The 26,465-nt window shown below is 43.8% G+C and overlaps 1 protein-coding gene across 1 annotated transcript; it reads right to left on the bottom strand.

Moving 5' to 3' along the window:
• Positions 1 to 802: 802 nt before the first annotated feature.
• On the bottom strand, positions 803 to 26,110 carry LOC103469434 (myosin-4-like). The gene is made up of 39 exons (XM_008417099.3): positions 24,932 to 26,110; positions 23,411 to 23,554; positions 22,577 to 22,733; positions 21,944 to 21,971; positions 21,763 to 21,871; positions 21,394 to 21,486; positions 21,230 to 21,293; positions 21,054 to 21,152; positions 20,882 to 20,985; positions 20,670 to 20,808; positions 20,481 to 20,599; positions 19,632 to 19,781; positions 19,384 to 19,554; positions 19,007 to 19,313; positions 18,357 to 18,430; positions 18,179 to 18,266; positions 17,133 to 17,250; positions 16,940 to 17,063; positions 16,722 to 16,858; positions 15,116 to 15,371; positions 14,518 to 14,760; positions 14,266 to 14,442; positions 11,149 to 11,294; positions 10,963 to 11,053; positions 10,459 to 10,848; positions 9,172 to 9,298; positions 8,995 to 9,113; positions 8,034 to 8,230; positions 7,783 to 7,966; positions 5,513 to 5,678; positions 5,309 to 5,433; positions 4,937 to 5,245; positions 3,678 to 3,881; positions 2,807 to 2,932; positions 2,565 to 2,735; positions 1,752 to 1,856; positions 1,585 to 1,680; positions 1,381 to 1,512; positions 803 to 1,294 (listed from the first exon to the last, which is right to left on the bottom strand). The coding sequence occupies exons 1-39, from the start codon at positions 25,133 to 25,135 to the stop codon at positions 1,274 to 1,276; spliced, it is 5,814 nt and encodes a 1,937-aa protein (XP_008415321.2). The 5' UTR covers positions 25,136 to 26,110; the 3' UTR covers positions 803 to 1,273.
• Between the last annotated feature and the right edge of the window lie 355 nt (positions 26,111 to 26,465).

Below are 26,465 nucleotides of genomic sequence, written 5' to 3'. Positions count from 1 at the left end.
AGCTTTCTTTTGAGAATCCATTAACAGTGTGTTTAAGTTTACAGTAAGTGCTTTAAAGCTTATTTATGTCAAATCTTAGTGATTCTAAAAGCTTAATAAAACTTCTTAAAATGATAAATTAGTTAATGATGTGATTTTTGAAATTAGGCCTCCAGTTCAGGCTGCAGGGCTCATTTATCCAACGTTCCCATCGGTCAGGACTGGACCGTTTGGGTTTCATTTCAGCAAAATTAGAAAAAATATGCACATTTCCAGCCGAGTGATGAGTTTTTATTGAACTGAGAAATTCTGACTTTGCTTGGTTGGGTTTTCAGTTTGATCCTGTTTTTGGTTTTTACAGAATCAGTTTCCAAGGTTTTGTGGATTTCGGCTCAGAAAGTCACATTTTAGCTTCGAGTGTTAAAAACTCGGTTACCGGGCTTCCTGAAAAGGCGGGAATCACCGTGGCAACCTGTGACTGGGTCTTGTTTTAGTTGCTCTCAAGAACAAAGTTCATGTTTTAAATTTTCAGACAGTAGCTGCTTTTCAAAAATATCTACATTTTTAATCTGTTTTTTTAATTATTGCTTCATTTTCTGTCTAAATTTGATGTACAATAAACTTACCTAAAAACTTGTGTGATGGATTAAAATGTAAATTTATTATGCATTTATGAACATAAACAGAAAGTTAGATTTAAAAATTATTTTACAGCTCTGAAACTAAACCTTTTGTTTTTTTTAAATAAACTAAAACATCTTTAAAATCAGTCATAAAAAGTAAAATCTACCTCCAAATACTGGCATCCTGTTGGACTAAATACTTTTATTACTGCAAAAATGTATCAGTTAATTTTAATAACACAAAAGTTTTCTATGAAATTTTACAGATATTTGCAGGACAAATGCAACTTGTTAGACAATAACTTAATTTTTTCCATCAAAGCTTTTTCTGTGGCCTAATATAGAATGAAAAAGAATATTGAACTTGTAGATGTTTATTAAAAGCAACATACAACAGCTATAACACAGTCACTTCCTGAAGGTCGCTGCTCCGCTTCCTGTTTAAGTCAGGATGTGTAAAAACCGCAGCGCGTCGCCCTCTGCTGGTAGAAAACCTCCTCTGCAGCAGCGTGAAGAAAATAATCCACTTTTTCTAAAGTCTGAAGTATCAAAATTTCATCATGAGATGAAATTTTGCACAAAGTGACTTTAATTTAAAGCGAAGCAGCTTTGGTTAAGAGTATGTTGCAAACTAACTCAGGTTTTGCCGTCGTCGTGGCAACCAGTGATGACTACTCGCCGCTGTCTTTTGGCTGAAATGTTAGCAAAAAACCTCCAGTAAGTGAATTTTGCACAAGTTGATAAGTTTTAATACCTGCTGCACGTCCGAGCGCCTCACCTTGGCCAAGTCGCGACTCTTGGCTTTCATTTTATTGACCTGAGACTCGGCGATGTCTGCCCGCTCTCCAGCCTCCTCCAGCTCATGCTGCACCTTCCTCAGTTTGCTCAGATGGCTGTTGGCTTGCTCTTCCTGTGAAACGCAAGTGAATCAAATAAATTGTTGCGGCCGCAACCTGGCAGATGATGGAGGGAGGCGACTCACCGCCTCCTCAGCCTGCCGCTTGCAGGCTTTGACCTTCAGCTGCAGTCTGTCCACCAGCTCCTGCAGCCTCGTCACGGTCTTCCTGTCCTCCTCACACTGGGTTTTATTGCACACAGGAAGTTACGGATCGTCGCAGCTGTAAAATAAAAACCGCAGGTTCTCCTCACCTGGTATGTGAGCTCCTTGATCCTGCGCTCCAGCTTGCGGAGCGCCTTGACGGAATCGGATCCGTGTCGCTGCTCTGCTTCCAGCTCGTTCTCCAGATCCCTCACCTGGAGAACGAGGCCAACATTTCCACATAACTTCCTGTTTTGTTCTGTCTATAATCTTTATACCAAATACTTTCTTATTATGTGATTTATTGAACAGCTGCTTTTAATTTTGCTTGAGTAAAAATATGTTAAAGTTGAAGACAGATTCTGGCACTTTGTCCTCTGAGAGACTCACGTCTGAAATATCAGCTCAATTACCAAACGTTTCTCATATTTTATCAAACGTTTGTCATATTTTATCACATTTCTCATATTTTATCAAACGTTTTTCATATTTTACCAAATGTAAAATATATTTTACCAAATGTAAAATATTGATATGGTAGGAAATATGAGAACATATTTTATCAAACATTTCTCATATTTCACCAGACGTTTCTCATATTTTATCACATTTCTCATATTTTATCAAACGTTTTTCATATTTTACCAAATGTAAAATATATTTTACCAAATGTAAAATATTGATATGGTAGGAAATATGAGAACATATTTTATCAAACGTTTCTCATATTTTATCAGATATTTCTCATATTTTATCAGACGTTTCTCATATTTTACCAGATGTTTCTCATATTTTACCAGACGTTTCTCATATTTTATCAGACGTTTCTCATATTTTATCAGACGTTTCTCATATTTTATCAGACGTTTGTCATATTTTATCAAACGTTTGTCATATTTTATCAGATGTTTGTCATATTTTACCCTTGCTTCCAGCTTCTGGAGTTGCTTCTTCCCTCCTTTCATGGCCAGGCTCTCGGCCTCATCCAGCCGCTGCTGCAGGTCCTTCACTGTGGCCTCCAGGTTCTTCTTCATCCTCTCCAGGTGGCTGCTGGTGTCCTGCTCTTTCTTCAGCTCCTCCACCATCATGGCCGCCTGAAAAACAAAGTGAAACAGCAAAATGGCGGCTGCTGCCAACAGGACCAACCAAACGGCAGCCATCTTACATCGGTGACGGCCTTCTTGGCTCTCTCTTCGGCGTTCCTGGCGGCCTGGACGCCGTCGTCCTTCTCGGCCTGAATCGTGGACAGGTCGGCCTCCAGTTTCTTCCGGCCGTTCAGCAGGCTGGTGTTCTGCACAAACGCCTCAGATCAGACGCAGAAATCTAACTAGTTTCAACTCCTAAATGAACAAGAAGCAGTGGGGAAGCGTTTTTAAATCATGAAGCGATGGAGAAACGATGAACATTCGGGAGGATTGGTTGTTCACCAGCGCACTGCAAAAACACAAAATCTCACCAAGTATTTTTAGTCTTTTTTCTAGTGTAAATATCTTCTCAGCATGATATAGGAACCTGTTTTATGCAAATCATTTAAATAATCAAGTTAAATAATTTGCCACTGCGCCTAGTCATTTTTCATCAGTATTACAGGATTATTCACTTAAAGGGGCAGTAACGTGTTTTCTATATGTCAAATATGACTTAAATTATTTTGAAGTTGTGTGTCTGTCTCTTTAAAAACTCCTGCTCTTTCTGAAGCTCCGCCTCCAGGTGCTCATCCCAACATGGCTCCTTTATTAACCTTTTAACAACATTTTTACCTCAGCAGTTCCACCAGCTGTTTGCTAATTGCTGCTGGCTAGTCTGAAGGAGCTGCGTGGGGGAGGAGCTGTGTCCTGGAGGCGGGGCTAGGGCCACCCAGACGTTTTGCACAGCTGAATGGTTGCCATGGAGATTAAAGCATTTCTTAAACATGAAAGGATCAAAGTAAAACTCCATGTTTGTTTCTGATGAGTCAGTAACGTGATGGAAAGTTTAAAAAGTGGGTTTTAAGTGACGCTGCCCCTTTAACTCCGGGTCTGAGGGCTGCTGTGGACCTGGGCGTGCAGCAGCTGGACTCTCTCGCTGGCGTCCAGCAGCTCCTGCTCGGCCAGCCGGCGGCTCCGCTCCGTCTGCTCCAGGGCCGAGCGGACCTCGTCCAGCTCGGCCTGCAGCAGGTGGTTCCGGCGCTCAGACACGGCCAGCTGCTCCTTCAGGTCCTCGGAGTTCCTCAGGGAGTCGTCAAGGTGCATCTGAAGCTCCTGGACACACAGCAGCAAAGCAAGCAGCTCTGACCGGATCAGGAATCCAGAAGGTTCTACATGGGATCATTTACATTTATTTTAACTAATATGGATGGAGGGGTGGAGGGAGGAGCTCTGGTTCCTACCAGGTTCTGACCCGTTTCTTCATCTTGATCTTTATTGGGCCATAGCTGGATGAACAGATGGCTGGATGAACAGATGGTTGGATGAACAGATGGTTGGATGAACAGATGGTCAGATGGTTGGATGAACAGATGGTTGGATGAACAGATGGTTGGATGAACAGATGGTCAGATGGTTGGATGAACAGATGGTTGGATGAACAGATGGTTGGATGAACAGATGGTTGGATGAACAGATGGTTGGATGAACAGATGGCTGGATGAACAGATGGCTGGATGAACAGATGGTTGGATGAACAGATGGTTGGATGAACAGATGGCAGGATGAACAGATGGTCAGATGGTTGGATGAACAGATGGCTGGATGAACAGATGGTAGAATGAACAGATGGCAGGATGAACAGATGGTCAGATGGTTGGATGAACAGATGGTTGGATGAACAGATGGTAGAATGAACAGATGGCAGGATGAACAAATGAACTGATGGTCAGATGGTTGGATGAACAGATGTTGGATGAACAGATGGCAGGATGAACAGATGTTAGGATGAACAAATGAACTGATGGTCAGGTTGTTGGATGAACAGATGAATTGATGGTCAGATGGTTGGATGAACAGATGGTTGGATGAACATATGTTGGATGAACAGATGGTTGGATGAACAGATGGCAGGATGAACAGATGTTGGATGAACAGATGGTTGGATGAACAGATGTTGGATGAACAGATGTTGGATGAACAGATGGTTGGATGAACAGATGGTTGGATGAACAGATGGCAGGATGAACAGATGGCAGGATGAACAGATGAACAGATGTTGGATGAACAGATGGTTGGATGGTCAGATGGCAGGATGAACAGATGCTGGATGAACAGATGGCTGGATGAACAGATGCTGGATGACCCAGTGACCTCTGACCCCTCCTCACCTTGACCTGGACCTGGTTGTTCCTCAGCTGCCTCTGGGCCTCGGCCGCCAGCCGGGTGCCGTGGCTCAGCTGGACCTCCATCTCGTTCAGGTCTCCCTCCATCTTCTTCTTCAGCCTGAGCGCGTCGTTCCTGCTGCGGACCTCGGCGTCCATGTTGCTCTGCATGGCGTCCGCCGCCCGCTGGCCGTTCCTCTTCAGCTGCTCCAGCTCCTCCTCCTTCTCCGCCATCTTCCTGTCCGCCTCCGACTTCAGCTGGTTCAGCTCCAGCTGGACCCGCAGGATCTTTGACTCCTGGTGCTCCAGAGAGGCCTGCGCTTCGGAAAAAACGCCGTTGGAGTTGCGCTTCCTGCCTGACCGTTCCTTCTAACTCACCTCTGCTTCCTCCAGAGCAGCCTGCGCCTCCATCTTCTCCTGCTCAGCCTGCTTCTTGGACTTCTCCAGCTCATGGAGCGTTTTTCCCGTCTCCCCCAGCTGCTCTGTCAGATCCATTATTTCCTCTATGACGAAAACTAAATCAGATCATCTGTCATCTGCTATTAAAGCATCAGTATGAGTTTAAAATATTTTTTTCCTCACGCTGCAGGTTTTTATTCTCCCGTTTGAGGGTCTCCAGCTGTTCCAGGCATTCCTCAAAGGCGTTCTTCATCTTGAAGTTCTCCGTCCCCAGAGACCGAACCTCTTTCAGGGCCGATTCCAACTCTGCTTGACCCTCCTCATGTTTCTGCTTCCACTCTGCCACCACCTGCACGCACACACACACACACACACACACACACACGCACGCACGCACACACACACACACACACACACGCACACACACACGCACACACACACACACACACACACACGACACGCACACACACATACACACACACACACACACGCACACACACGCACGCACGCACGCAAGCACGCACGCATGCACACACATACAGGTATTTGTGGCATAGCCTGACTTTTTCGTCAAACAGGCCCAGAGGTGGTTTAGATGGACTACCCTATCTCAAGTACCTAAACCAGGGGTGCCCAATACGTCGATCGTGATTGACCGGTCGATGTCGGGAAGGTTTTGAGTCGATCTCGGCAGGTGACAAACTGAACGCCGCCAGGACGCTGAGTCCAGCACGTCCTCTTCTGACAGGCTTATCAAAAATATTCACTTTACCTTTTACCTTTGTTTACCTTCGCTGTGGCTCATTACACCTGCTGTAGTTTCTGAATGTTCAATAAACAACAAACTTGGACTAATTACCTTGTTCGTTTGTGAGCATACGTCACAACAAACATCAAATAGGACAAATATATTTCATTAAGTTTTAACAAATTCTACCGTGATAATTATGTGAAATTAAATTAATTATATCCCGACTTCAGAAGATTTGCCTTTACCTTTACTGGGCTCTTTGGTTCCTCCTATCAGTCTGTAGTTTCTCATATTTCAGTCATCAAACCAAATTTCAGATCCACCATGACTGACTGACACCTGCTGGGATCAGGTTTGTAACCAGCTTCTGACTGAGAAACCAGTAACCAGTGACCAGAAACCAGTAACCAGTAACCAGTGACCAGAAACCAGTAACCTCCTCCCAGTGTCAGAATCTCACTGAGGAAGAAACTGGATTAGGTTTTCTGTCACTTTATTATTTCTGCTATAACTGATGTATATTTGCATATAAAATAAGTCAATAGAGTTTAATTTGCAATTTTTATGTCTTTGTGTCATGAGGTAGATCTCAGGCGGCTGGTGAGAGAAAAAGTAGATCTTGGTCTCAAAACGTTTGGGGAGGCCTGGCGTAGAGCAATGGGAGGGGCTGAAAACACAACAAAAAATCTGAAAAAATGTAGGTTACCTTAGATTTCTGAAGCTACACAGCCTTTCCACTCACACACACACAAACACGTCATCCATACAGTTTGGAGTCACGATAACGGCTCCTCAGATTGGGCCAATAATTAAACTGATTTCAGATGGAAAACTGATCGAATCCAAAACTTTTCACATTATATATAAGGAAATTAGTTAATTTAAAACTCTATATTCAAATGTTTTATTTCATAATTACTAATGTTTCAGTTTTTTGTGTCTTTCCTGTAACGCACTTTGGCTAAACTTATTGTTTTTTAAATGTGTTTTATTACAATGCGGAGTATTAGGGCCACTGTAGGTATAAAAAAACAAGTAGAAGAAATTTTGAAGAAAAAAAAAACATTTCTGACCCCACTGAGGGACAAGGGTGTTAGAAAATAAATGGATGGTGTTAGAAAATAAATGGATGGTGTTAGAAAATAAATGGATTGACGGACGGACTTTCTCTGATGAGCCTAAGCAGTATTCTCTGGTTTTACTGTCAGATGCTCCTGCAACTGCTTCCTACCATCTGATACACGGTGTCGGTTCTTGACCCGGTCTGCCTGCTCTCTACCAAGTATTTTATATCCATATCATCCTTCCTTTTCTGTTTTCTGATAAATTAATCCCAGAAGTCATTGTGATAAATGATTGTGAGCATTTTAAAGTGTTATGATGGTGATGGAACATTAATGCAAGAACAGATTCTCAAAGATCAATAAACTTTAAATCCTAATGAACATTTAACACTGGAACAGGAAGATACTTTAAATATTCAAAATAAGTAAAGAAAACAAAACTAAACTAAATAAAATCTCTGTAAACCAAATTATCCTTCATAAAAAGATTTAGTTGAGACCAAAGAACCAGACTCCAGACTTTTATCATCCAGTTTTTGGTAGAAATAAAAAAGGATAAATCATGCTAACGGTAATTATAGAGTTTAATTTACGATGTGATTAATTGATGAATTGCTCGCCTTGCTGTGTGATCAGACCTTGTCAAAGTTTCTCTGCTTCTTGTCCAGAGCAGCAGCAGCAGCGTTGGACCGCTCCACCTCCATCATCAGGTCCTCCACCTCACCCTGCAGGCGCTGCTTGGTTTTCTCCAGAGAAGAGCATTTGGAGTTGACGGCCTCCACTGCTTCCTCTGCATCCTGCAGGCGCAGCGCTAAGCGTTTCCTGTGCAGAAACACCGTCAGACTCTCCTCTGAAGCCGCTGAGGAGAAGCTCTGGGACGCTGTCCTACTTGGCCTCCTCCAGCTCCTCGGTCCGCTGGATGGCGTCGCTCTCGTACTTGTTCCTCCACTGGGCGACCTCGCCGTTGGCCTTGGACAGGCAGCGGTGCAGCTCGGCCTTGGCCTCCTGCTCCTCCTCGTACTGCTCCCTCAGCAGCTCGCAGTCGTGACGCGCCGACAGGAGACTGTGGGCCAGGGCGTTCTTCGCCTGAGGACACAGAGACAAACACTATTATAACGCCACGACACAAACGAGTCAGTCTTTCTCAAACCGTGGTCCACGGTATCCCCTAGTGGTCTGCAAGGTACTGCGTGTAAATGACCGTTTGTGGTGGCGTTAGCTCAAAGTGCAACGCAGCAGCTAGCTTACCAAAGGATTGGATAAGTGGCTTGAAACCAGATCACTCAAAAGAAAAACTGAAGATATCGCTGGGAAGAAGACGACTCCAGGTTATATGATCGGAGAAAGTTCAGTCAGACCTGCCGAGTTTTTATGTCGTTCAGAATCGATTCGATTCATTTGAACGGTTCTTTGGCTGACGAGTCTCAGTTGGTCACAACTGCCTATAATACTCTGCTCACACCTCAACGGTGACTCTTATTTTTATTTACCTATAAATGAGTGAGTTAAAAGAATTAAAAACGATAGATAAATACAACTGATGGAAATGGGTTTATAATTTGTATATTTAATGGTACAGAAGCGAATTTTTGTTTCTGCCAAAGCAACTCAAGTCTATTTGTCTTGTGCTTCTAAATTACAAATAACCCAAAATCTTATTAACGGACACAACACTTGGTAGCAAAGAGCTGATTTTTATTTCCAAATGTTTGGTGTCTTTGGAAAACTTAGAATCCAAACCATCATAATCTGTAAATAACTGAAAATGCTGGAGTTTTATTGTGGCCAGTCAAAACTTGTGGTGTAATCTGAGGCTAGTTAAATGTGTGAAGTGACCCTGAGCCTCTTGCCTTCCCCTCCTCCTCATGAAGCCTCTTCAGCTCCTCCGTCTGCTGAACGAAGCCTTGCTTTGCTCTGGTCAGCTGCGACAGCAACGATTCCTTTTCCTCCAGCTGGCGACACATCTCACCTGGTGGGCAAAACCGATCAGGATCTGAGATTATCTGGCGAGATTAACGAAGCCTCACCATGCTCCGTCGTCAGCCGGGCTTTCTGGCTCGACAGATCGTTGATGAGCCTCAGATTTTCCTCCTCTTTGCTCTTCGCTTCATTCAGTTGATCTTCCAGTGAATGGCACATTTTCTCCAGATTAATCTGTTTGAAAACAGGGAAAGTTATTTTCCAGTTGTCGGAGTGGGAAATCAGGCTTCGTTCCCACAGCAGGGGAAACAAAAATCTGATGTTTTCACAGCAGTTTCAGCAGAACAATTCAAATCTCGTCACAACCAGGAAATCCGATCTGAGCCGTTTCCATAGTTACTGCAGAAATGTGTATCTGACAGTTTTCTGCCGTGATGAAGAGAGTGCTGCTGTGTGGCGCTGCGATCTTCTTTATTACGGCTAACTGGGGTCGACTTACACAGAAAAACACCTGAACATTTGCTAGAAAAAGTTCAGACATTTTCAGAAATTTTAAATTTCAAAACATGGAATTTACTCCAATGAGGTTAATCTCAGAAATTTGATTAAAAAAATCTTTGAAATTTCAGTTAAGTTTTACTTTATCTCAGTATTATTTTGACTTTGCTCTTGTAATATTATGATTTTATTCTGGCAGTTTTTTTTTTTTTACTTTATTTTTTATTGTTGCCCTAATTCTCAGAAATTTCTGAGTTTGGAAATGTTACAATTATAAAATAAATCTTCAAGAAATTTCCAAGTAGTTTTTGAGTTTTTTCTAGCAAATTTGTGGATATATTCTCCTGACTACCAGGAAAAAAAAATTGTCCAATCACCATTTTTCTAAACCCCACAGTCTTTGTAAGGTAATAAAAGGTTTTATGCTCTTACTTTGTCTCTTCCCATAAAATGTGTTATTACTGATAAATGCCATTTTTATGAATTAGAAAAAGGAACGTACAAAAGTCCCGCCCCTTCACATGTGGGATCATTGAAAAGCCCTAGATGTCTCCAGATACCAAAATGAATTAATTCAGTAGAATGCAGTGGGTGGGAGATATTCAAGTTTAGAAATGTCCTCTACAGAGGACAGAAATCAGGAGGTGCTTTTTTCTTGCAAATGTTCAACTTTTGTAGCTCAGAAATTTCATTTTGTTTCCTAATAAATTCCTGAGGTTGATCTAAAGTTTCCTGAGTTTTTGGTGAAATTTGCTCCTTGTTTTCTACCTAAGTGGCGCCGACATGCCGTCGTAATCCGTTCCCACGGAAACCTCGCTGGTTCAATTAGTAAAATGAATGATCAGAAACCAAATTTCAGCAGAACATTGCGGTAGGTGTAAAGGATGACCTCTGACCTTTGCTTTGGCCAGAGTCTCCATGTTGCTGGACAGGTCGTCCACCTCTAGCCGCAGCTCGCTCTTCTCCTTCTCCAGTTTCTGCCGGACTCTCTGGACGTTGTCCAGCTGGTCTCCCATCTCGGCCACGCTGTCCGCATGCTTCTTCCGCAGCGCGGCGGCCGTGGCTTCGTGCTGCAGCGAACACTCCTCCAGATCGCGCCGCAGCTTGATGAACTCGGCCTCTCGCTTCTTGCTGGCCTCCAGCTGAGCGGCGGCGGCGCCGGCGGCCTCCTCCAGCCTCTCGGCCGTCTCCTCCAGCTCCCTCGACAGATCCGACCGCTGCTTCTCCACTTTGGCTCGAGCCGAGCGCTCGGCCTCCAGCTCCTCCTCCAGCAACTCAATACGAGCCTTTTGGGGAAAATGTTCCAGACTCAGTTCAGGAACTGGAAGGATGAAACTCACCTGTTAGTTATTTACAGGATAGTGAGGAGCGACGAAGGCCCGGCTCTTCCTCTTCCTCACCTGCAGCTCTTTTATTTTCTTCTGCAGCTGACCGTTGACTCCTCGCTCGTCTTCTATCTTCGTCTGCAGCTGTGATAACTCAAAGTCATTTCTGTAAAGTGAACCAATTTTCACAGTTTTAACATAGAACCACATTTTAGTTTGATTTTTCTCTCTGTTTATCAGATTAAATTTAATCTAAATTACTTTTTCATCTTCTCGTCCAGCTGCTGCTTCTCGTTCTCCAGATCCATGATGGATTCCTGAGCGAGTTTCAGATCTGCCTCCAGCTTTCGCTTGGCTCTCTCCAGATCCATCCGGACCTTTTTCTCTTGCTCCAGAGAACCTTCCAGCTACATTTTATACATTTAAGGTGGATTAAAACCTTCCAGCTACATTTAAGGTGGATTAAAACCTTCCAGCTACATTTTATACATTTAAGGTGGATTAAAACCTTCCAGCTACATTTTATACATTTAAGGTGGATTAAAACCTTCCAGCTACATTTAAGGTGGATTAAAACCTTCCAGCTACATTTTATACATTTAAGGTGGATTAAAACCTTCCAGCTACATTTAAGGTGGATTAAAACCTTCCAGCTACATTTAAGGTGGATTAAAACCTTCCAGCTGCATTTAAGGTGGATTAAAACCTTCCAGCTACATTTTATACATTTAAGGTGGATTAAAACCTTCCAGCTACATTTTATACATTTAAGGTGGATTAAAACCTTCCAGCTACATTTTATACATTTAAGGTGGATTAAAACCTTCCAGCAACATTTTATACATTTAAGGTGGATTAAAACCTTCCAGCTGCATTTAAGGTGGATTAAAACCTTCCAGCTACATTTAAGGTGGATTAAAACCTTCCAGCTGCATTTAAGGTGGATTAAAACCTTCCAGCTGCATTTAAGGTGGATTAAAACCTTCCAGCTGCATTTAAGGTGGATTAAAACCTTCCAGCTGCATTTAAAGTGGATTAAAACCATCCAGCTACATTTTATACATTTAAGGTGGATTAAAACCTTCCAGCTGCATTTAAAGTGGATTAAAACCTTCCAGCTACATTTTATACATTTAAGGTGGATTAAAACCTTCCAGCTGCATTTAAGGTGGATTAAAACCTTCCAGCTGCATTTAAGGTGGATTAAAACCTTCCAGCTGCATTTTATACATTTAAGGTGGATTAAAACCTTCCAGCTGCATTTAAGGTGGATTAAAACCTTCCAGCTACATTTAAGGTGGATTAAAACCTTCCAGCTGCATTTAAGGTGGATTAAAACCTTCCAGCTGCATTTAAGGTGGATTAAAACCTTCCAGCTGCATTTAAGGTGGATTAAAACCTTCCAGCTACATTTAAGGTGGATTAAAACCTTCCAGCTGCATTTAAGGTGGATTAAAACCTTCCAGCTGCATTTAAGGTGGATTAAAACCTTCCAGCTGCATTTAAGGTGGATTAAAACCTTCCAGCTGCATTTAAGGTGGATTAAAACCATCCAGCTACATTTTATACATTTAAGGTGGATTAAAACCTTCCAGCTACATTTAAGGTGGATTAAAACCTTCCAGCTACATTTATACATTTAAGGTGGATTAAAACCTTCCAGCTGCATTTAAGGTGGATTAAAACCTTCCAGCTGCATTTAAAGTGGATTAAAACCATCCAGCTACATTTTATACATTTAAGGTGGATTAAAACCTTCCAGCTGCATTTAAGGTGGATTAAAACCTTCCAGCTACATTTAAGGTGGATTAAAACCTTCCAGCTGCATTTAAGGTGGATTAAAACCTTCCAGCTGCATTTAAGGTGGATTAAAACCTTCCAGCTGCATTTAAGGTGGATTAAAACCTTCCAGCTACATTTAAGGTGGATTAAAACCTTCCAGCTGCATTTAAGGTGGATTAAAACCTTCCAGCTGCATTTAAGGTGGATTAAAACCTTCCAGCTACATTTTATACATTTAAGGTGGATTAAAACCTTCCAGCTGCATTTAAGGTGGATTAAAACCTTCCAGCTGCATTTAAGGTGGATTAAAACCTTCCAGCTACATTTAAGGTGGATTAAAACCTTCCAGCTGCATTTAAGGTGGATTAAAACCTTCCAGCTACATTTATACATTTAAGGTGGATTAAAATCTTACAGCTACATTTAAGGTGGATTAAAACCTTCCAGCTGCATTTAAGGTGGATTAAAACCTTCCAGCTACATTTTATACATTTAAGGTGGATTAAAACCTTCCAGCTGCATTTAAGGTGGATTAAAATCTTACAGCTACATTTAAGGTGGATTAAAACCTTCCAGCTGCATTTAAGGTGGATTAAAACCTTCCAGCTGCATTTTATACATTTAAGGTGGATTAAAACCTTCCAGCTGCATTTAAGGTGGATTAAAACCTTCCAGCTGCATTTAAGGTGGATTAAAACCTTCCAGCTACATTTTATACATTTAAGGTGGATTAAAACCTTCCAGCTGCATTTAAGGTGGATTAAAACCTTCCAGCTACATTTAAGGTGGATTAAAACCTTCCAGCTGCATTTAAGGTGGATTAAAACCTTCCAGCTGCATTTAAAGTGGATTAAAACCATCCAGCTACATTTTATACATTTAAGGTGGATTAAAACCTTCCAGCTGCATTTAAGGTGGATTAAAATCTTACAGCTACATTTAAGGTGGATTAAAACCTTCCAGCTGCATTTAAGGTGGATTAAAACCTTCCAGCTACATTTTATACATTTAAGGTGGATTAAAACCTTCCAGCTACATTTAAGGTGGATTAAAACCTTCCAGCTGCATTTAAGGTGGATTAAAACCTTCCAGCTACATTTTATACATTTAAGGTGGATTAAAACCTTCCAGCTGCATTTAAGGTGGATTAAAACCTTCCAGCTACATTTAAGGTGGATTAAAACCTTCCAGCTGCATTTAAGGTGGATTAAAACCTTCCAGCTGCATTTAAAGTGGATTAAAACCATCCAGCTACATTTTATACATTTAAGGTGGATTAAAACCTTCCAGCTGCATTTAAGGTGGATTAAAACCTTCCAGCTGCATTTAAAGTGGATTAAAACCTTCCAGCTACATTTTATACATTTAAGGTGGATTAAAACCTTCCAGCTGCATTTAAGGTGGATTAAAACCTTCCAGCTACATTTAAGGTGGATTAAAACCTTCCAGCTACATTTAAGGTGGATTAAAACCTTCCAGCTACATTTAAGGTGGATTAAAACCTTCCAGCTGCATTTAAGGTGGATTAAAACCTTCCAGCTGCATTTAAGGTGGATTAAAACCTGGCTGACCTTCGCTGCGGTCGGAGGTACTCACATCGTCTACTTGTTGCTCCAGCTTGGTTTTAGCTTTGGTCAGGGAATTGACTTTGTCCTCCTCGGACTGCAGATCGTCCAGCGCTTGCTGATGGACGTCCTGCAGAGCTTTCTTCTCTTTGGACAGCTTGGACATGTTTTCGTCTTGATTCTGGAGTTCCTCAGCCAGATTTTTCACCTGAAGTCGAGGATCAGAGGGACGGCGTCATCGTCTTCCTGCAGGGTTTGACCCAGCTCAGGCTTCTGCACCAACCTTGTTCTCCACGGCGTGTTTCTCCTTCTCCACCTTGGCCAGGGTCAGCTCCAGGTCGTCGATGTCCCTCTTCAGCTCGGCGCACTCGTCCTCCAGTTTCCTCTTCTTGGCCGTCAGCTCGGCGTTGACCTCCTCCTCGTCCTCCAGCCTCTCCGTCGCCTCCTTCAGTTTGGCTTCCAGCTGGATTTTGCTTTTGATGAGGCCTTCGCATCGCTCCTCTGCGTCCAGCAGGCTGTCGGCTTCCTGAAACACAGTCAGAAGTAGAAAAAATAAAAAATATTATGAGAAGAGTCATACTATTAAGAAAATAAAGTCAAAACAATACAAAAAGAATGTCATAATTTTGCTAATTTACTCTCTGAATTTTATGACTTTATTCTCGTACAATTTTGTTCTTGGAACAATCTAAGTTTATTCTCATAATAAAATCATTTCTTGAGAAAATAGTCAAAATAATACGAGAATAAAGTCAGAATTTTATGACTTATTCTTGAATAAAGTTGAGAATGGGACTTTATCCTCAGCCTTTTTTAAATTACTCTCATCCTTTTATTCTGAAATGTTCTCATCCTTTTATTTTGAAATGTGCTGGGCTCACCGCCTGGACCTGCAGCAGAAGATCGTTCTTTTCTTGCACCACCGACACCATTTTCTCCTCCAGCTCCTTCCTGCGGCTCTCCGATCGGCTCAGATCCTCCTTCAGTTTCGTAAAGTCTGTTTTCATCTGAGCCATCTCCTTCTCGGCCTCGGCGCTCTTCAGGAGAGGCTTCAGCTTGAAGTACAGCTTCATCCAGGGCCAGTGCTTTACGCTCATGAAGGAGCGCAGGTTGTACTGCAGCGTGTAGATGGCCTCCCTGTTCAGACACCTTAAATGAGCAATCCTCAATGATATTTAAATATTAATAACTAATGACGTTAAAATCAACACATTTGAAATTACTTTTTAAATCTAAATTTAAAGGTAACTTAATATCTTAAGAGAACTCGCATCTGTCAGTTGTTCCTGTATTTTATTAAATCTTTACACTCGACGTTATTTTATTGACTTTTGTGAAGATTTTACAAGCAGAAACATTTTCAATAAACGGACTCATTAATGTAGAAAAATTTTTCCAGTGCATGAAGCAAATCACACATAAACTAATAGGAATCCACCCAGAAAACCTCCAGCTTTAGCCTTCATGCTAAGCCACGCTAAGCTAAAAATCGCTAGCTGCTAGCTGTCGATAATGCAGAGATCCTGCTTCCAGTGGGAGAATAATTTATTTACTTTTGATGCTTTGAACAGTATCAATAAGTATAAAATGAACATGTGATAACAGTAAATAGCTAAACATATTTACAGTGTAAACCTGTGGAGCTAATTTGTTAGCAGAAAATATAAAGCCTTAATAAATAAACTGTTAATATTTATTTAGTGAGTCTTGAAATCAACACAATGAAGTTAGCTGTAGCTGCATGCTAACCTCCAGTTTTTATGCTAAGCTAACTAACCACTAAGCTAGCAGCTTGACATTAGCCTACTCGTACTACAGATAACGAGCTAAGCTAATTTTCCAAAATCTATTTTAACTTTGTGTGTTTATGAATTTCTATATTCTTTATATGTGTTTATTGGTTTCATATTATAATTAAAGCAGACAGGCTTTAATTATAATGAGGTAGTTATAAGATAAAATGGTTGTGAAATTTTAACACATAGATCTCATTTGTTTAAAATAGAAAACTGAGATTCTCTTTCAAAGACATATAAATAAATTGTGTTGAACCTGAAATATGAAAACTGAAGATACATAAACTATAGATATTGACATTTTATTATTATTCTGGTTCTCCCAGCCTGCTACTTCCTTCACTGGTTTGCAAAATCCAAAGCTAAAAGAAATAAAATAAATATAAAAACAAAGAATTTTCACTTTACGAAGTGATAAATTAATGCAGTGCATGTCCAGGAGATTGTGAATAAAATCAGCCCAACATGCAGAGTTTGATTTATTCATACTGCTTACAGCTGATTTTTTCTTTTCATTTCCCACCTTCAGTCGTTTCTGTCAGTAAAACTGTGAAAACCTCTGACCAGCAGAAGGTTTTCCAAGTCCAGGCTGAAACTTTTCGTTTCAGTTTTTACGCACTAACTGCTTGGTGTTTGTGTGAGTCTGTTGTGTCGCTTCCTGTGTGAACATGTTGTGTGTTTCGGTGTTTACTTCCTGGCCATCATCTTCTGGTACTCCAGCCGCACGAGGAAGCGGCGGCACAGAGCCTGGACGGACATCACCACCTGCGCCAAGCGCTCGTCTCTCATCTCCTCCAAGGCGCCCAGCAGGCCGGCTTTGAAGAACACCTGGACTCACGCAGCATCACGTCTGGTTGCTTAGTTACCGCGTTGCAGAGTCTTCATCCGTCAACAGGTGGAAACACAAACCTTGGTGTGTCCAAACTTGTACTGGGTGTGATCCACGTCGATGGAGCTCAGCAGCTTCTCTGCAGCCTTTTTGTTATCCATGAACTGACCCTCAGGAACGGCGCTGGGATTAAGGATCCTGTACCTGGAGGGGGAGGAGGAGGAGGAGTTTTCTGTATGTGTGACCTTCATCAGTGCCTAGTCGTTAACTGACCTCTGTCTGAAATCTCCGTACAGGATCCTGCTTGGGAATCCTTTCCTGCAGATGCGGATCCCTTCCAGGACGCCGTTGCAGCGCAGCTGGTGAATAACCAGCTGGTTCTCCATCTCACCTGATTTTACACAAACAATCATTTCCTGACTTCCTACTGGGAGAAAACTACCATTCACTTTATTTACGTTGCACCAGTGGTATATTTAAAAAGTCTATAATTACCGTATTTTCCACACTATAAGGTGCATAGAATAGACGCTACAGTAGAGGCTGGAGTTACGTTATGCATCCACTAGATGGAGCTGCACTAAAGGGAATGTCAACAAAACAGTCCAACTCGGGTCAGCGAGGAGAGCCTTCTGGGCCGGGGCAGCCAGATGATGGTCACCCTTCTCTGTTCGCGCTCAGCATGTTGGTGGAGAACCTGGTGCTACATCAGACGACCTGATTATCAGGTCGGTAGGTAGATACACAAACTTTATTAACAAACAGCGTTCTGACATCTATCCCAGCATGCACCGCACATTCTTCTTCTACGGGGAAAATGAAGTCGGTGGTTGCTTACCGTAGCTGCTAGACCTGTTGTGGCTCAATATTGGTCCATATATAAGGCGCACCGGGTTATAAGGCGCACTGTCAGCTTTAGAGGAAACTGAAGGTTTTTAGGCGCCTTAAAGTGCGGAAAATACGGTAATTAAATTTCATTTTTGGTCCACAAAAATCACGAATGTACTCAAATGACCAGTTGTGTCAAAATGTATCAAACTGTCCACTAAACTAATAAAAATGTTCCTTCTTAAAGTTAAATAACGTTTAACTTTTTTCTCAGTGAGGTCATTTGGCAGAATAAAAGCTGCTTTGATTTGATTGATAAAACAATATTTAAAACTGTTTGTCTGTCCAGAGTCTGCAGGGCCACATAAAGAGCTGTGGCGGGCCGGATCTGGCCCCCGAGCCTTTAGTTTGGCTGCAGTCACAGTAGCATCAGTAACGTCTCCTCCTAAAGCTGCACAGGGTGACAGTGGGCAGGAACAGCAGCAGCTCACCTGGAGTTTTGGTTTCATTTGGTATCAGGCAGCGCACAAAGTGTGGATGAGTGGTTCTCAGGTTGGTCATGAGCTTCCCCAGGTTCTCCTGTCGGGAGACGACAGTTAAAACTGGCTCAAGTTTCAGATCTAGGCTTCATGCTGGTGCGGAGAGCCGATCGCTTGGGAACGTTGCTACCCTGAACAGAGCGGACACAGTTTGGAAAGACGCTCCTTTCTTCTTGGATCCCTTCTTGGATCCGGCGGCTGAATCTGCAGTGAGGACAAAAATCAAACTGTTGATGTTCCCCAAATTATTTTATAAATATGCTGAGCCATGAAGCACGGCTATAATATAATATAATATAATATAATATAATATAATATAATAGCTCTGGGTTTAGTTTCATTGTGACTTTTTGTTTGACTAATTTAGTTAGTTTAAGATTATGTTTGCTAGTTTTATAAGTTTAAAATGGTTTAGTTTCAGTTTAGTTTTTTGTAGTAGCAGTTTATGGTTAATTTCTGGTGCAGAATTAAAAAAGAGACAAAGTAATAACACATTTTCAAAAATATATCTGATCATTGTTGAACAACCAACTGCTGTAAACTGGCTGTGTGCGGAAAACAAATCAACTTCACTTTGAATAGATTCATAAACACTAAATGACGGATATTATTTTCATTATGTGTTAGTTATAAACACGCGCTGGGCTTCCAGTCAGTCTGTAGCCAGAGAATAAAGGCTTTTCTCTCTCAGTTGGTGTTTCCTGCGTTACGCTGTTAGCTCTAGTGAAGTTAGCATCCGTGGCCTGAGGAACGTAGATGAACGAGTGATGAACTTCGTGCCTTCGGCTCCAGAGAAGCTGGCGTACAGCATCGCCAGGGTCTTGTTGGAGGACTTCTGGTACAGCTGGACCACGGACTCGTTGAGCGGGTCTTTGTTCTTCTCCAGCCAGCCGCTGATGTTGTAGTCCACGTTCCCGGCGTAGTGCACCAGCGTGAAGTGCGCCTCCGGCTTCCCTTTCACCGCTTTGGGCTTCAGGAAGCAGCTGTTCTTGCCCAGATGTTGGTCGTACAGTTTGTTCTTGAAGGAAGTGTCGGATGATTTGGGGAACATGCACTCCTCTTCCAGGATGGAGAAGATTCCCATCGGCTTGGAGACAAAACCTCCCATCAGCATCACCATACAGCGGTCTGGAGGAGCGGCTGTGATTGGCTGCTACCTTCTCGATGAGCTCAATGCAGGCTGCCAGGTCCATCCCAAAGTCGATGAACTCCCACTCGATGCCCTCCTTCTTGTACTCCTCCTGCTCCAGCACAAACATGTGGTGGTTGAAGAACTGCTGCAGCTTTTCGTTGGTGAAGTTGATGCACAGCTGCTCCAGGCTGTTGTACTGAACACAGAGAGCAAAGATCACATTTACACGAGTTAACATTCCTGGAGACGTACGGACAGATCCGGAGACGCTACGTCAAAGATCTCAAAGCCAGCGATGTCCAGGACGCCGATGAAATGCTGTCTGGACTGCTTGGTGTCCAGCTGCTGGTTGATGCGCAGGACCATCCACAGGAACATTTTCTCGTACACCGACTTGGCCAGAGCGCCGATGGCGTTGTAGACCTGCAGACGGACAGAGGCGGCTTCACGTTTCATTATGATGAATGAGTGAAAAAATGACGGAAAACTACTGAATTACAGCAGAGATGAAAAATGTCCTGGAGGTTTAGCTATCATCGGCATGAATGTTGCTTTAAAGGCGAACTGATGATAAAACAGCACAAATTTACTTTTGCAAAGCTAAACAAGTTATTTTGAATGTTTCCATTTTTTAATGCGACGCTTTAAAAAATGTTTGGTAAAAACCCGGTTACCATAACGACGTTCGGGCTGAGGTCATGCGCCTGTTATTCATTTCCTGGTTTCAGTGATGATGTCACAGACTTCCTGACACCAGCTCTTTGAGGTTCAGCCAATCAGGGCCCAGGAACCAGCAGCGGTGCTCTGGGATTGGCTGCTTTGCAGACGCAGTGGCGTGTCATGTAGCATTGCGGCTACATGTTCATTTTTAATATTTTACATATGATCTACTGATAAATCTGGGAGTTATATTCCACAGTGGAGCAGATGTGGGTCCTGCTGTAGATGTTCTTTTATTTCAGCCTGTTTGCATCATTTTGTCCCCGATGTGAATCAGAAAATGCTGAAATGAAAACCTCTGCAGTCGTTAACTACTGACGCTGTGGAGTCGCTGGTGTTCGTGACGACAGGATGTGAAACGCTTGGCTTCGTGAAACAGAAACACCAGAGTTTCTCTGATACCTGCTGCACGTTTTGACCTTTGGTCACCAGCTCATTCCCGACCTTCACCCTGGGATAGCAGAGGTTCTTCAGGAGGTCGGCAGAGTTCAGGCCCATCAGGTAGGCGGCTTTGTCAGCCTCTGCAGAGACAGGAGCGTTAGGCGCGTCTCTGCACGCGGCCGGCCGCACGCCGCCCATCGCCGGCTCCACCTTCGGTGCCGTCCGGCTCCGCCTGCTCCTCCCGCTGCTTCTGCTTGAACCTCATGTTGCCGTAATGCATAACGGCGCCGGTCAGCTTGTAGGCGGACGCTTTCTCATCAGGCAGGAAGCCCAGGATGTCGAAGGCTTCCTGCGTTTGCAGAAATAAAAAGGTAGAAGCTGCTGACGGGGAACAGACGCCTGTTTCTACAGAACCCACTCACATCCGTGGCCACCAGCTCCTCGCCATCGTTGATGCTTTTCACGCTGATTTCCCCCTGACTGACGAAGGCAAAGTCGTACGGGTTGGTGGTGATCAGAAGCAGATCTGCAGAATAACAAATCCAGTTCATGTTTTATTGAATGATAAACAATGAGGGAAATAATGAGGTTTACCGATGAGCTCGGGTTTCTGGTTGCATGTGAGCTGATAGAATATGTGGTAGCTTCGCTCAGCCGACAGCTGAAACGTCACCCTGGACTTTTCCAGCAGGTCTGATGGGAGAAAGTAAAAAACATGAAAACTTTCTGCTGCGCGGGAGCGAAATGAATTTATCCTTATTTAAACTCACACGTTTCGATGTCTGCAGACGCCAGCTTCCCAGTGGCTCCGAAGTGGATCCGGATGAACTTACCCTGCAAACAGAGCCAGTTATCTGCAGCCGATCCTAATCGATCATCTTATCGATCATCTTATCGATCAGCTCATCGGAGCGAAGCCGGCAGGCCGACTCACAAAGCGAGACGAGTTGTCGTTCCTCACGGTCTTGGCGTTCCCAAACGCTTCCAGCAGCGGGTTGGCCTGGATGATCTGATCCTCCAGAGTCCCCTGATGACCAAAACACAGTGAAACAATGAAAATAAGACATACTCAGCTTCTGCTGCAGCAACTTCCCAACAACCCTGAAGTACAAATGTTTTAATAAATTGGTGTTGAAAAGATTTTATCATGTGGAAGGTCCTGAAGGCTTTGATGGCAGCGCTAGCATCCTCATCAAACGTAAAGATGGGTTCAAACATCCTGTGTTTCACTTCATATTAACCCCCCAGGGGGCCCACTGGGCCCGGCCCATGAAAACAGGAGGACCGCCGCTGAGCCGCTCACCTTCATTTTGCTGCTGCTCTCCTTTTTCTTGTCTGTTGCCACGGCGATCGTTGCAAAGTACTGAATGACACGTTTGGTGTTGACGGTTTTCCCGGCTCCAGATTCTCCACTGAGGGAAAAAATAAACTTTTAAAGTTTTTCTATCAAAAACAGAAAAACAAACAATTTTTACTCAACTTACGTGATGAGGATGGACTGATTGACCCGATCTGCAGACAGAGGAGAGGGATGAGGCGGGGGCGCGCATAGGTGTGTGTGTGTGTAGGTGTGTAGGTAGGTGTATGTGTGTGTGTAGGTGTGTGTATGTGTGCGTGTGTGTGTGTGGGTGTGTGTGTGTAGGTGAGTGTGTGTGTATGTAGGTGTGTGTGTGTATGTGTAGGTGTGTGTAGGTAGGTGTGTGTGTGTGTGTAGGTGTGTGTGTGTGTAGGTGTGTGTATGTGTATGTGTGTGTGTGTGTGTAGGTGTGCGTGTGTATGTGTAGGTGTGTGTGTGTAGGTGAGTGTGTGTGTATGTAGGTGTGTGTGTGTATGTGTGTGTGTGTAGGTGTGTGTGTGTAGGTGTGTGTGTGCGTGTGTGTGCGTGTGTGTGCGCATGTAGGTGTGTGTGTGTGTGTGTGGTGTGTGTGTGTGTGTGCGTAGGCATGTGTGTGCGCGTGTGTGCGTGCGTGTGTGTGTCAGTGTGTGTAGGTGTGTGTGTCAGTGTGTGTAGGTGTGTGTGTATGCATGTGTGTGTGTGTATGCATGTGTGTGTGTGTGTGTGTGTGTGTGTGTGTGTGTGTGTGTGTGTGTGTGTGTGTGTGTGTGTGTGTGCTCACCGGTGAGCATGAACTGGTAGGCGTTGTCAGAGAGGGCGAAGATGTGCGGCGGGACCTCCATCCTCTTCTTGCCCCTGTAGGCCCGGACCACCTCGGGGTTGTAGACCGGCAGCCATTTGTACGGGTTGACGGTCACACAGAAGAGCCCAGAGTACGTCTGCACCGAAACGAAAGGCGTCTGATTACAATCTACAAATTACAGAATCACTTTCACATTTAACAACGAACTTCAAATTAAAAGCATGTTGCTGTGAATAAAATTTTTTCACATCTTTGGAGATATTTACAGATTCTTTCTGTGCGTTTTTATTAGCTGAAGGTTTTATTTTAAAATATTTTGTGTTTCTTTAGAGATATTTAGTTTTTAACTTAAATTCTTGTTTCTTGGTGTCATTTTGGCCTTTAACATGATATGATCTAATCCATATTGAGAATCGATAAAACGCAACACAAAACAATATGATACAATATAATACGATATATTAAATAACATATATTTAATATATATGTTATGTAATATAATGTTATATTACATTATAAAATGTAATATAACACCAGGCATTTATGTAAATACTCAGTGTGGAGAAACATGTGGTCCTATTACATAATTATTGGACAGATTAAAATCCAGTTAATTCCATTTCTGCCATATTTACATGTTTCTATCAGTATTTTCTAATTTTCTGTAGGTTTTAATTAGCAGCTTTCAGAGCTGAACTGATAATTAAGTTACTTCTAAAACATTTAAATCACCTTCCCTCACCAACAGTCTCCTTCCTTCAACGTCTGCAGGTACATTTGGTTTAACCTGAGCAGGAGACGTTTCACGCTTACGTAGATCATCCAGGCGGCGTATCGCTCCTTCAGGTTGAACAGGACGGCCGGCTCATGCAGGTGCGTCATCATCACCATGTCCTCGATCTTATCAAACTTTGGGGGGTTCATTGGAAACACCTGGTCCTCCCTCACAGCTAACGTCTGCAGAGGAAGGGAGACCAGGTGAGAACGAGAGACCAGGTGAGAACGAGAGACCAGGTGAGAACGTGAGACCAGGTGAGAACGAGAGACCAGGTGAGAACATGAGACCAGGTGAGAACGAGAGACCAGGTGAGAACATGAGACCAGGTGAGAACGAGAGACCAGGTGAGAACATGAGACCAGGTGAGAACGAGAGACCAGGTGAGAACGTGAGACCAGGTGAGAACGAGAGACCAGGTGAGAACATGAGACCAGGTGAGAACGAGAGACCAGGTGAGAACATGAGACCAGGTGAGAACGAGAGACCAGGTGAGAACGTGAGACCAGGTGAGAACGAGAGACCAGGTGAGAACGTGAGACCAGGTGAGAACGAGAGACCAGGTGAGAACGAGAGACCAGGTGAGAACGTGAGACCAGGTGAGAACATGAGACCAGGTGAGAACATGAGACCAGGTGAGAACGAGAGACCAGGTGAGAACATGAGACCAGGTGAGAACGAGAGACCAGGTGAGAACGAGAGACCAGGTGAGAACATGAGACCAGGTGAGAACATGAGACCAGGTGAGAACGAGAGACCAGGTGAGAACATGAGACCAGGTGAGAACATGAGACCAGGTGACAACGTGAGACCAGGTGAGAACGAGAGACCAGGTGAGAACATGAGACCAGGTGAGAACATGAGACCAGGTGAGAACGTGAGACCAGGTGAGAACGAGAGACCAGGTGAGAACATGAGACCAGGTGAGAACATGAGACCAGGTGAGAACGAGAGACCAGGTGAGAACATGAGACCAGGTGAGAACGAGAGACCAGGTGAGAACATGAGACCAGGTGAGAACGAGAGACCAGGTGAGAACATGAGACCAGGTGAGAACATGAGACCAGGTGACAACGTGAGACCAGGTGAGAACATGAGACCAGGTGAGAACATGAGACCAGGTGACAACGTGAGACCAGGTGAGAACGTTTAAAGGCCTTTTTTGAATTGAATTAAAATCTTATTTTGTATGATTATTTATTTAAACTCATTATATAAATTTTTTCTGCAGTTTGTTGTCAAACAAAATAAAAACAACAACAAATCAGTAAATTATTTAGGGGACCTGATGATGTTTGGTGGGGCTCTGGGCCCCCTGAAAACGTCCTGGTGACGCCACTGCACCAGACAAGAAGCAGCTTAAATGCAAACTTCCAGAAAACTGTAAAACAGCCGAAACCCTGAGTCCCTTTGCTTTTGAGCCATAATTACTGGAACCAACACATCGCCTGACCCGGTGACCCGTCGGGCGTAAAGCTTGTTTCTGGTTTCTCGGTGGTTGGCTGGTTTTTTACAGCACTCTGCTACAAACGAACGATCTGATTGGTGGGATCACCTACCCGATCGTCGGCTGTCTTCACGGTGACTCCGGCCTCGGACCGGTCCTGGACCTCCGCCTTCACGTAGAGCTCCGCGGCGTCGCTCACAAAGCACGCCGTCTTGCTGTCGAACGGCCGGTTCTGGGCCTCGGCTCGCTCCTTCTCGGACTTCCGCAGGAACTGGGCTGCAGGCCCGAACACCGCCATTTCCCCATCAGAGCTCATTTCTCCCAGTGGGACTCAAACGCAACACAGATACTCTAGTTTGTAAATGAAGAACTGCGGTGAAGTCACCGTGGCCTCGGCGTCGGGTCGGACTGGGACGGGTTTCCAGAACGCTGCAGGAGTCACTGCAGAGTGCAGGAATGGGCCAGACGTCTGTCCGTTTTATACGCAGCTCCGTCCTTCACCTCGCGCCCGGCCCTTCGCTTCCGGTGGTAGAGTTACAGTCCTGCTGCTCCGGACGGATCAGGGAGAGACAAGCAGCGCAGATATATTTAGCTGTAGATGCCAAGGAAAGTCAGGTTTTAAAATAATAAAAACCTGTTAACGAGTTGGCTCCATCTTTGTTTTCCTGGCTCCATCTGGGTTTTCCTGACTCCATCTGGGTTTTCCTGGCTCCATCTGGGTTTTCCTGGCTCCATCTGGGTTTTCCTGGCTCCATCTGGGTTTTCCTGGCTCCATCTGGGTTTTCCTCTGGGTTTTCCTGGCTCCATCTGGGTTTTCCTGGCTCCATCTGGGTTTTCCTGACTCCATCTGGGTTTTCCTCTGGGTTTTCCTGACTCCATCTTTGTTTTCCTGACTCCATCTGGGTTTTCCTGACTCCATCTGGGTTTTCCTGGCTCCATCTGGGTTTTCCTGGCTCCATCTGGGTTTTCCTCTGGGTTTTCCTGACTCCATCTGGGTTTTCCTGACTCCATCTGGGTTTTCCTGACTCCATCTGGGTTTTCCTGGCTCCATCTGGGTTTTCCTGGCTCCATCTGGGTTTTCCTGGCTCCATCTGGGTTTTCCTGGCTCCATCTGGGTTTTCCTGACTCCATCTGGGTTTTCCTGGCTCCATCTGGGTTTTCCTGGCTCCATCTGGGTTTTCCTCTGGGTTTTCCTGACTCCATCTTTGTTTTCCTGACTCCATCTGGGTTTTCCTGACTCCATCTGTGTTTTCCTGACTCCATCTTTGTTTTCCTGACTCCATCTTTGTTTTCCTGTTTTCCTGACTCCATCTTTGTTTTCCTGACTCCATCTTTGTTTTCCTGACTCCATCTTTGTTTTCCTGACTCCATCTTTGTTTTCCTGACTCCATCTGGGTTTTCCTGTTTTCCTGACTCCATCTGGGTTTTCCTGGCTCCATCTGGGTTTTCCAGGCTCCATCTTTGTTTTCCTGACTCCCAGTTTTCCTGTCCAGCTCTCCTGCTCCATCACTGAAAGTACAAAAGGAGACATTTAAAATCTGCTTCTCTAGTTTACAGATGTTGCTCCAGAAATAAAAATTTTTTTATTCCTGCAAAAATAAAAGTTACAGTTTGCTGCAGGTGGTTTGGTTCAGATTTCAGTTTCA

The sequence above is a fragment of the Poecilia reticulata genome, chromosome 8 (genome assembly GCF_904066995.2).
Source record: "Poecilia reticulata chromosome 8, P_reticulata-male-v2, whole genome shotgun sequence".
NCBI lineage: Eukaryota > Metazoa > Chordata > Actinopteri > Cyprinodontiformes > Poeciliidae > Poecilia > Poecilia reticulata.
The sequence above is the reverse complement of the archived record's forward strand: the minus strand, read 5'-3'. Positions and strand labels throughout refer to the sequence as shown.

Bases quoted from the DNA above. Each gene is read 5' to 3' on its own strand.
- LOC103469434 (XM_008417099.3), bottom strand. From the start codon at position 25,135: ATGAGCTCTGATGGGGAAATGGCGGTGTTCGGGCCTGCAGCCCAGTTC. The intron at 21,294-21,393 runs GTGAGTCGGCCT...CTCTGTTTGCAG, and splicing joins ACGACAACTCGTCTCGCTTT to GGTAAGTTCATCCGGATCCA. The intron at 17,251-18,178 runs GTGAGCTGCTGC...GTGTAAAATCAG, and splicing joins AAATGAAACCAAAACTCCAG to GTGAGATGGAGAACCAGCTG.